Raw genomic sequence first — 11,506 nt, forward strand, 5'->3', positions numbered from 1 at the left:
TATAATATAATTTATTATTTTCAAATGCTGAAATTAATGCCATCTCATTCACAGGGTTTTTCCAAATAAAGACTCAGAAATCAACAGATATGATTCAGATAAAGGAAGCAATAGGCAAAGCCAAAAAGGAAATGGCGCACAGAGAAGGTGAGGCAAAAGGTAAGCAAATTAACAATTAAGTAGGCATGCAATGCTGTGTGTTTATAGTGCCGTCCACCACAATATAATCCATCTCAAGGTTCTGTTTAGCCACAAAGAAAATAAACTTTAATGGATGAAAATAAACTTTAATGTCCTGGACACATTTTTGGAGAAAAAAATTTTCAAAATAATCTTTTGAGCAAAGGAAAGGAGAAATGTGAACACCCCCAATTTTGAGATAGCATCGTCATCAGTACATGCAGATACCAGGCCTGGAAATGGTGTGAGACTGCACAACTGGTATTTGGAGGCATCATGAATGTCCTGGACACATTTTTGGAGAAAAAAATTTTCAAAATAATCTTTTGAGCTCTATATAGTGTACAGATTAAACATTTTGTGCTGATTCATTTTATAGAGACAATTTTCGTGGTTGGAGGCGCAAACCTTTTTTTTTTGCCCCAGTTGTGGCGGGTACCTCAGCGTTAGTATGCTGAGCTCTGGTAGCTTCCACCAAAGATAAATCTGCGGCTCTGTTACCATGCACTGCTAATTTGCCAGTGAACAAAACGCTTGTTACGTGGTACTTCTATAGCGCTTATTTGTTGCGGTTACAGTACAGACCTTTGAAATATATATCCACCTACACATGTCATATTTTGTTTTTATTTTCCCTATTTTGAGATTTAATTAGTTTATAACAGTCATGTATTAGGCCAAAAAAATTATTTGTTTGCCCTCCCCGTCCGCCCTTAACTCTAAAATAGGGCGGGAAAAAAAAAAACTTTTAAAAAGTTTTTTTTTTTAGCTTTTTTCTTAACAAATTAAAAAAAATATGAGTGAATTTATCTTTATTTTTTGCCAGATGCTCTACAAATTAGTCTAAATGTGTTGTCTGATGTAAGATATTTCCATTCTAGGCCTCTGTGGGTTATTTTTATTCCATCTGATAAGTATTTAAAAAAAATAAATAAATAAAAAAAAAACTTTTTCCACCCGCCCCTATTTATCATTTTTAAAAAAAGAAGGGCAAACAAACAATTTATTTTGTCATCTGCAAGTTGGCAAGTCTTTGACAATCATCTCCTTCCGTTCTTCCCTATTAAGTGCTCTTTCCTTTAATTCATAGTAATTATTTCCAATCGTTAGCCTTGTTTTATTTTATTCTTTTCCTTCTTCAACCTGGTCTGCCATCATACTGTATCTTCCCTCAATGACATTTTTCAATAATCCTCCTTTTTCCATCTATCTCTTTTGCTATTTTGGTGTTTGTTTCATTATTTGTGTTTTCTTCTCCTAACTGGATCAAAATGTCTTAATTTCTCCTAATGTATGTTCGGTGTATTGTACTTTTACATTTTCCTCCACCACCACCACATTTCAAATGCATTTATCCCGTTTACTTCCTCCATGCTTTTCAGCCATACAATGGCACTTGCCATACTAACGATTTAAATATTACCTTTTTTTGTATCCACACTTGCTTTACTTGTCAAGAATTTCCTGTTCAAAAGTTTCCCTTTTGTCATAAAGAGGACAAATAATAAATTATGGTTTATGTATTTATAATTATTAATTAATATAAGTGAATCACTCATATTAATTATCAATACAATTACTATCATAATAGGTATTTGGTAAACATTTAATAATTATAAATAATAATAACTGTATGCATGCCCCCCAAAAAAATGTGTTTCCTAGTCTCACCCCCAGTCACCTTCTCACTCGCATTTCCCCCATTAAAAATGTTCAAACAAGAAAAAAGCATGCTTAAATAGTTAATTAAAAATTACCACAAGTCACCTTATTATGTAAGCCCCAACCTGGTCATCAAGCTTTCCCCCACTTCATCTTTGTGTCCCTCCCTCCCATCAGCTTCCCTTTTTCAAGAATCCTAGATATGCCAGACTTTTTAATTAGTCTCTTATCCTCAGAGCAGTGGAGTTCTCTGAGCAGCGGGAATCTCTTTTATTTGTTGTAATAGTTGATTGTTACCATGTTCATAGCTTGTTTTTGCTAAGTCAAATCAATTTCATAAAGTAAGGTCTAATGAAGAATATTTTCTATAAGATTATCAATGATTTTTATTCTTGTATTTCTTATTTAGTGGAAGAAAAATTGACAACGGAAGAAAACACCACCCATTCACCACACCAGAGAAGTAGTGTTACACAAATTATGACCAAAAAGCATGAGGAACCACGTTCACATTTCACGGAACCAGTGAGGCCGGGTCCCCGGGTACCAGATTTAGTCAGAGGTAAGATCCCGTCTTAGAGTGTTGTCTCCGAGATTTCACCTGGTATTGCTGAAGAGCCACCAAAGAAATAAAGGTGACGGTAGGAAATAGCATGTGACTTGCAACTATAGGCTGAAATGCGCACAGGTGTGGACCACTTATTCTACAACTTTTTTCTCCCCCAAAGGTCACATCATGTCTGATCAGCTGCCAAGAGGCGCACTTTCGTCCGTCCACAACGACATACAATGTCCAATTAATCACTTAATCAATTTCCACAATCAATCTACACAATTAGCCAGTCTGCTAATCATTCTATCAACTTGTCAATTAATCACTTAATCAATTTCCAATCAGTAAATTAAACACAGTCTGCTAATCACTCTATCAACTTGTCAATTAATCACTTAATAAATTTTTCAATCAGTAAATAGTTAACTACTCATTTATTCAGTCTGCCAATCAATTAGGGCCCGTTTACGAACTTTCGAAAACCGGATAACTCAAGCCTGAGGTGATAATTAATCGTTCCTCATCTAGCTATAATTACTAAAACATCTGGACTTTCCGGGGGCTTATCCTTTCCAGGTAAGTTTGGAGGGTTGGAGGCTGCCTCGGGCGCAATAGCCCACAGCATGGTGTCATCTGACCTTACTTTTATGAGAAATCTATTCAGATTAAGCCTTGAGTCCGCAATTTCTTTTCATCCATGCCTTCGTCCAGAGACATCGCTAAAGTAGTCCTCACTTTATAAATTATATTATCCAATGTTTAAGCCGAAATATTAAGTTTATTTTTACAATGATATACCCCTATATACAATGGCTACAGCTGAACAGAGTGGGTAGACTGACAAAGCAACCGAAACGTTAATTAGCATATGGGGAATGACATCCATACAAGATGGTTTTGATGGAACCCGATGGAACAACGCCGTTTATAAAGAAATCGCACAGAAGATGCGGGAAATGGGTTATAACTTTACGCACGCACAGATAGAATACCAAATGCAAGAACCTGCGCAAAAAAATACACCCAGGAAAAGGACCCCAACAGGAAGTCAGGAACCCCCCCCTCCCACACCCCAACAGAATGGCCGTATTTTGCGATGATGAATGAAATTTTTGGCGATAGACCCATTTCTTGTCCACCACACACTGTTGACACGTCGTTGGCGGCTCTGAACATCAGTGGAACTAATAGTACACGTAGTAGTAAGTCCGTGGGCTATTTTTTTCCTTTGTTTTTTTTTTGTATTTTTTTTTTTTTGTAATTTTCCCAGTTGGCTAGGCTCTAGTTTCTAAGGCCTGGGTTTTTTAGAATTTGTTGGAGTACAAGCGTAGGCAAGGCGAGGTAATTCGTTGTTGAATTGCCTTGTTGGGCTAGAGGAAGGCTAAGCGGTGAAGTGTTTGTTTTGTTTTAATACATGAAAGGCCTATACCTTACTGTCCGTATCCGAATAACTTGGGGTTCGTAAACGAGCAATCTAATAACCTACCCTCTGGGCATTATGTCATTTTTTTACTTATCCGGTTTCATTGAAAGTTCGTAAACACAACCTTAGTTAGTAGTTATTAAGTGAGTAATAAGTATTTCAATCCAGATAGTTAACTACTCAGTATTGGTCTGTCTGTCTGTCTGTCTGTCTGTCTGTCTGTCTGCCAATGAGTCAGTCAATCAGTTAGTCAGTCTACCAGTCACTCGACCAATTCTCCAATCAATAAATCCAAGAGTTACTTAATCAATCGATTGAACAGTCAGTCTGTCCATCTGCAATATCACTTAAATCAATTCTTCAATAAATTAATCAGTCACACATCACTCATTTAATATAGTCAACTTACCTGTCTGTATCAGTAAGATTGGGTTCACACTGGAACCCTAGTATCCGGATTGGGAGCTAACCGTTAGCACCAGTGTGAGAACATCCAATCGGTTATCGCTAACCATTTCCAGGATCTGGATACACTAACTGTTATCAAGCCCCATTGGTTAGAAAGTTGAGACTGTTTCAATCATTAACCAATCATCCCGTACACATTTCCAGTTTCCTATTAGCAGTGATCCCATCATCATCTTCTTGATATCTGGATCAGGGATTTTCTTGTATGAACGCAAAAGTGAGCGCATATGTTATTTATCTGGATCCTGCTAACTGTTCACATGTGTGTGTGTGTGTGTGTATATATCAATTTTCAATCAATCAATAAATCAATTACTTGGTCATTCAATTAGTCAATCCATCAGTCTCAAATTAATGAATCGATTACTCAATAAATCAATCAGTCCATTCATAGAGGTTTTAAAATTTTATACCTCTATGGTATGTTAAGCTGGGCGCTTACTGCATCATGGGACGATCTAACACTGCTCCCTGCTAGTTCTAGACAATGTGATACCAGCTATTGATTGTCGGTGGCACTGCAGTCTGAACGGATCATCAGTCACTGTCAGTCAGTCAATTAATCTTTTTGTACATCATATGTTTAGTGTTGATTTTATTTTGAATTCTTTATTTTGATTTTGAAAAGTGTCAATCAACCAACCAGTCAGTTAAATCGCTCAATCAATTAATCAATCATGACTGTTATTTCTTGAATGTTGACAGGGAAAGAACGGGATTTAAGGGCAAAGAAGCCATCTCCACCTACTTCTCCAGATCGTAACCCAGGACCTGATCTAATTTATGGTAAGAAGAATATGAACGAATCCTTACCCAACTTTATGTCATTGTATACTTACCTAGCATTTGTCCATAAAGATTTCTTAAGATATTTTGTTGGTGTTAACAAAGAGGCCTGAGGCCCTGGTTGAGGCATTTTTGCGCAACTACCCTAGAGGTTGGAGGCCATGATATGTCAAATCAACCAAGAATTTACCTCTTGGAATTTGTTCAAAAGGAGCTATACCTGCTGAGATGCGATCATTTAACTGTGCAAGGTACCACTAATTAGTTCAAACTTTGTTAGCACGTTTTTTACTAATAAAGAGGCCTAGAGCAAAAATTGTTCATTTCTCATGGGTCCCAACCACATACTAAAATTTGAGCAAAATCCAAGAGATTGCGGTAAATTTTTGGGTAATTTGACATGAAATTATTTATATGGGGGAAAACACCATCCATTCAGGCATTTTTCATGTGAATTACATAACCAATCTGTAATTAAAAGTTTGTTTTTAAAAATATAGTTTATTGATATATTAAATAATAATTTTATATGTTTAGTGTATTTGTTTTTTTCTGATTGTCTCATGAACTATACATTTTTTTTATTTAGTTTCTTGTATTATATTGTAATTAAGTTTTTTAACTGCAAAACCAAACAAAACTATGTGCGCCAATTTTTCGTACTTTTTATCAATTTTTGTTTTTGAATAAATGTACTTTGAGAATTAATGAATGAATGATATAAAATTATGTTATCTTGCTCAGGTGGAAGTGGATACATAACTAATTGTCATTTCGAAGGTTCTGAAAGCAAATCAACAGCTTGTGTAGAAGAGTTAACAAGGGAATATGGAAATTTGGAAAATGATTCTAAACGCTATCAAAATGGTAGTTTAATTGTGGAACGTCCACCTCCTCTGCCAATCAGGTGAGATTTAAATTGTAGGTCAAACATAAATTACTTAATTACGTAATAGAACCACGCAAAAACTGCACAGTACAAAGGTTGTACGGCTGTTGGCGGCAAATCCATCTCCGCTCTGTGTAAGTTTTGAGGCAATACTGAGCGGATTGTCATTAAAACAATCTGTTGTACCGTAAATGCTTGAATAAGCGGAGCTCTCGAATATGCACCGTTCTCGAATAAGCGCCGCACAAACCTGAATTTTTTTAGCCAAGTGTTGCTCTCGAATATGCACCGTGGCACTTAATATAGAATATAATTACCTTGTGTGCAGTGAAACACTTTGAGAAACAGGGTTTTAAATACAGTGTTAAAATAAATAAATAACACAATGAAGACACAAGCATTTTTTTTACAAACATTCATTTACGTTGATGTGGGACCTATGATAGGATTACCGAACTACTGGAATACATGAGATAGGTAACATGTGAGCGGGAATGGAAAGTGCCACGGCAATATCTGTTTATAAGCGCCGTTCTCGAATAAGTGCCACTCGAATAAGCGCCGCTTTTGAAAAAAAATGTTGTAAGTGCTGCAGTGCTTATTCGAGCATTTATGGTGTGCACCTTGAATAGAATTGCTACCGCTAGCAACTATTTGAATAGTGAGTGCACCGATATATAATGATTTTGTTAATGCTTCATACTGCTGTAGTCCTGATTGTCATTAAATCAATCAGTGGTATACACTTTGTTCCGTTACGTTTTCCTCCATTGTGTCATCCAATGAGAATTTGTGTCTCAATATATTATTTTTTTTTTTCAATCCTGGTATATCATTCCTGATATTACCATCAGTATTGACAAGGGGCAACCACAATATTGAATTAATTTATAAGCTATAAAATACTTGCGCCTAAACATAGCGTGAGCATGGCCAGCCGAGAATGGTCAGTGTAATAAATAATAATTCTGGATTTATATAGCTCCTCACGTTGTCACAACCTTGAGGCGCTTAACAACAACATAGATGGGGTTCAAAACCTGAGTAGAAATAGCTGCACCGAGCCGACTTTTCGAATAGAGTCAAATGGCCGAGCAATTAAGACGGGGGCATCGTAACCTTTATCTAACAATATCGACGCAGGTTTGCGGTTGGCTCGCTCTTATACTGTAGTTCTGGCACGGAACAAGTCTTCTCAAATATGGACTATAAACCGTAGGCCCAGTGTACACAAATGTTCATGTGCACTTTAAAGAACCCAGTACATCTTTCAGACGAGTAGGGGGTTACCACGGTGTATTGGTCCACTCGGCCCCTGTCGTGGACAGATGAAAGTGCGCTCATTTTAGGGCTGCTGAGGACATGAAGTGACCCTCAGGGGAGGAAAAAAAGTTATTTAAAAGTGTAACATCTAGTCCTAGTCTACATATCAAGCCCCATGCGCATCATGTTTGATGCTGGCGCTATCCAAATCTACATTATTATTATTATTATTATTATTATTTCCCAGTAATTTAGTCCAGATTACTCACACATATTCATTTCTAATATTGTCTAATATTACTTCTTCACACTATTCTTGTTCCCTCTTTTTAATCCTGTTTTTTTTTATACTTTTTGTTTGTATTTTGAAGTTTTTTTAGTTATTAGAATTTTTACCACCTTCAGGCAAGACTTTTTTATATTTTGTTTCGTGAACTTATTGTTAGAGGAGGGTGGAAAAAGAATAAAAATTTAATTTTGTTTTCTTATTGAGCAAATGGTTTTGCGAAAAACATCCAGACGAATTAAACATAAAATTTTATTGGTGAATGTAAACAGCTTAATAATAGGATAAATGCTTTAAATTTATGTAATTAGTAAGAAATATACATCTTATTTTGGATATTTCAAGGCAGTGGTAGGTGTAATAAAAATAAAGAAACACTTTAATTTTTTTCTGAAATCGTGGTTGTGGGTGCGCTAATGGGCCATCCTTGCATCATCTTTTGTTGTTATATTTTTGTCCTGCCTTGTGCAAATTTTATCTCTTTTGTAAAGTATTTTGATGATGTAAAATAAACTGAACTGAACACTTAATGTTCGTTAAGGCTTTACAAGAAAAGAATATGTGTGAGTGAGTTGGGTACTTGCCCACCAACACATTGAGGGCAGGCTTTTAGATTTAATAGATAGTGATATGTATTTTTTTTCTTTTTAGGGATGACCTTCGTCATTTCGAGTCTGTGACGGTGAGTTGAGTTCAGTTACTAATTTGTATAAAGAATATGGTTGTTAAAGCTGAACGTGCATGGCAACACATTCCCCCACACAATGTAGTTAAACGTACTGTACCATGTACAACAAGCATTTTTTGAATCACAACCAACATTTTGTTCTTAGCCTTTATATCAATGGAGACCACCATCCTCTTTAGTCACTTGGACACAATGAACTTTTCTGGAGTGTCAGTCAAACTTAACAACTGGCCAATCAGTTTAGTGGGACCTTAGCAAAAATATCCTAGGGGTGGAGCTTAGTGGAATGGTCCATTTGTTTGTGGTTAACAGCCATTTACCAGGCTTGCATCAAGCCAACAATTCATGGAAGTATACGGTCCAAAGCTATGGACTTTCGTTTCTGAATTCAAAGGTGTAACATCTGCAAACACAGTAAAACAATTCAAATCAAAACTTAAACTGACCTTTATTGACTACCCAATGATCCAGGCAAACTAAAACTAATGAAGGCTACAAAACTTGATAATAATGATAAATAATATTGACTAGCATTTTAATAATACAAATAATTAGAGTTATGGAATTGAATTACATTTGTAAATATTCAGAGAAGAAGCATTATGTTTATCTTATTTATACAAAGGATTGTATATTTTCTGTTCATTTTCATGTTTAATGGTGTTTTTGCTGTCATTGAAGAGGCGACAGTGACGAACTCACAAGAGCTTCTATGTTGTCCTTTGAAAATGTTCTATCTATATTGTAACTTTGATTTGTTTAATTTCCATGCATGTTTATAAATGGTCAAATAAATGTTGAATAAATGAAATGAAATTATTTACATTTTTATTTCCTTTTTTAAATGTATAATAAAATCTATATGTTTTGTGTGAAATTCAACATTTTTACTAAAACACACAAACAAATCAATAGTTTTAATAATTGAAGACAAAGATTTCAAAAAATGTTAATCATGTTGGCTATTCTTAGATTTTATATTTATCATGTACAGTATTCAAATTTGAATGACACATTAAATATCTTTTGCAGCTTGGTGACACAATAGAGGCAATTCGAAGGAAACAAGTTTGTTTCAGAGACTCTTTGAATATTAAACCAAGTAAACGTCATCAGTTATTCGCCATAATGGATGCTTCAGGCTGGTGGAAACACTTAGCTGCCGCAATTGGTAAGGTTGGATGTTAAAGCAAATACTGTAAAACTTTGTATGGGCCCCTCTTTAGTTTAATGCAGCGTTCGATAGATTTGAAGATCATAAAGAATTTGCTGGTAGACCAAGACCAACTAGGCTAGGATGAGCCGAGTAGGCCAAGCTGTTCATGCTGTCACGGTTAAAGTGGCCTTCCTAAATAATTGTTGGCTGTTCAAAAGACTGCCAGACGGCCCACATTATCAAAAGTCCTATATTTGGTCATGATGTGATGTCATCATGACCATATTTAGGCATGTCACATGATTTTGTCAAATGAAATTTATAGTCTGGGCAAGATTTATATATAATGCACATGTTTTTTTGTTTTTTTTGTTTTTTTTGTAAGTCGAGTGAATTTTTCCATAATTAGGTTGATTTGTGTATGCAATGTTATCAAATTTTACTATTACATGTACTCGCATCTAGTTTTATAAACAATAAAATTAATTTGCACAAAATTTAACAGACTTTGTTTATTGCACATAACTAATAACAACGCATTCATGGTTTAGTTGGTTATGACGTTCACTTTGTAAGCTACAGGGCGTGGGTTTGAATCCCGGTGAAGATTGAGATTCATTTTTTGTTTTCTTTAAATATTTCTTATTTCGAAGGGAAAAGATGCGTGGGAATTTTATACTGTACTGTAATTCTATACTCTCAAAAGTCTAGTTGTATTAGTTTATTTTTTATTTTTTTGTAATAATCCTAATGTGTAGTGTTTATGCACTTTCAACAAATTTTTTTGTTAAAGGTTTGGATGTTAGTGATATAGAAGTTGTGGACAATCTTGCGCCAAGGTATAATATTTCCTGGACTGAAATGGTGGTTTATCACTGGGAATGCACGCGGAACCCATCAAGGATATGCAGTATACGGGAAATGCAGAATATTGCTCAGGAAACAAATCGTCCAGACCTTTTGAGTATGTTGGCTGATGAGTAATCTGAAAAGAAAATGCTTTTTTGTGGAACCTTGATCAGAGTCCTCGAATATAATCCTTGGTGGGGAACATTACTCCGTTAAGGCCTCCTATGCCCCCCTCTGGCGGCAACACTGATCTGAACTATGCATTATTCGGTAGTGTGTAACTAACAATATTATTTTTATATTTCAGGATAGAATTTTTACTATAGTTTTGTAAATACAGTAATATATGGCATCATTCATGCACTGATATAATAACCATTTCAACCCTATGTATAGGTGTTATGATAGTACAATACAGTAAAACATACAAATATATATACATTCCACTGAGGAAGGACTAGTGTTTTCCGAAAGATCTGGTTCTATTTCTGGCTGTTTACTTATGTTTACTTTTTAGATGTTGCTTACCAAATTTATATCTCTACCGAGATCCAACCATTGCTTCCAACAGCATTGTTGCTTATTAGTATTTTGCCTTTTAATCTATATCTGTCTCTTATACACATCTAGATGTGTATAAGAGACAGGTATTACAAAACAAATAGAAAACTTATGCATGTTAAATACAGTAGTGTAATATATAGTACACTGCAATTAACTGCCTCTATGTGCTTAACATAATTGCATCAAACACCCCTGGGACACATCCTTATTTCCCTGCAGTGGTGCAAGGATGGGGAAGGCCTTTACCCCCTGTCATCTGACACCATTACGAGGTTATCAAACCAATAATATTAATTTACCTTTTCCAAGCTTGTATGACTTATGCTTGCCTTTGTGCAATATTTCATGATTTTTATATTTTTATATAATTGTAATTAATATTCTGTACATACAATTTTTTTATACAGTGTTCGAATAAAGGACATAATAATACATCGTGTAGCATAGATAGCAACGAATGTAGTCCTGTAAATAAATGAATAAAGAAATTGTGTAATAAAATGCCCCTGCTGGTGTTCGAACCTGGCCCAGCACAAGATTTCCTTATCGTATCAGCTGTCTCCCTCCTTTCTTTTGTATGCTGTTTTCTTTATATTTATCGCAATGAACATTATTTTGTTTATTTATGCTACAAAGGAAGCTAAATGTTATTTTGAATTGAATTGAAGATCAGCCTCTTCCTTTGTTTATATTATTTACATTCACCATAAATATGACAAGTGATCAGTATAGACCAAAT

General features: G+C 35.2%; 1 protein-coding gene across 3 annotated transcripts in view; it reads left to right on the top strand.

The window, feature by feature from the left end:
• The window catches only part of LOC117100626, a 24,573-nt gene extending 13,767 nt beyond the window's left edge, over positions 1 to 10,806 (top strand). For 2 of the 3 annotated variants that reach the window (XM_033240425.1, XM_033240424.1), the window contains exons 6-12: positions 55 to 159; positions 2,252 to 2,404; positions 4,992 to 5,072; positions 5,817 to 5,979; positions 8,162 to 8,192; positions 9,231 to 9,369; positions 10,148 to 10,806. In XM_033240425.1, the coding sequence (XP_033096316.1) occupies positions 55 to 159; positions 2,252 to 2,404; positions 4,992 to 5,072; positions 5,817 to 5,979; positions 8,162 to 8,192; positions 9,231 to 9,369; positions 10,148 to 10,338 (863 nt within the window). In that variant the 3' untranslated portion in view covers positions 10,339 to 10,806. The remainder of the gene's footprint in view (positions 1 to 54; positions 160 to 2,251; positions 2,405 to 4,991; positions 5,073 to 5,816; positions 5,980 to 8,161; positions 8,193 to 9,230; positions 9,370 to 10,147) is intronic. The other variant, XM_033240426.1, reaches the window with a different exon arrangement.
• The last annotated feature ends 700 nt before the right edge of the window (positions 10,807 to 11,506 follow it).

The sequence above is a fragment of the Anneissia japonica genome, unplaced genomic scaffold (genome assembly GCF_011630105.1).
Source record: "Anneissia japonica isolate Jap-2015-1 unplaced genomic scaffold, ASM1163010v1 scaffold287584_len476085_cov161, whole genome shotgun sequence".
Classification (NCBI taxonomy): domain Eukaryota; kingdom Metazoa; phylum Echinodermata; class Crinoidea; order Comatulida; family Comatulidae; genus Anneissia; species Anneissia japonica.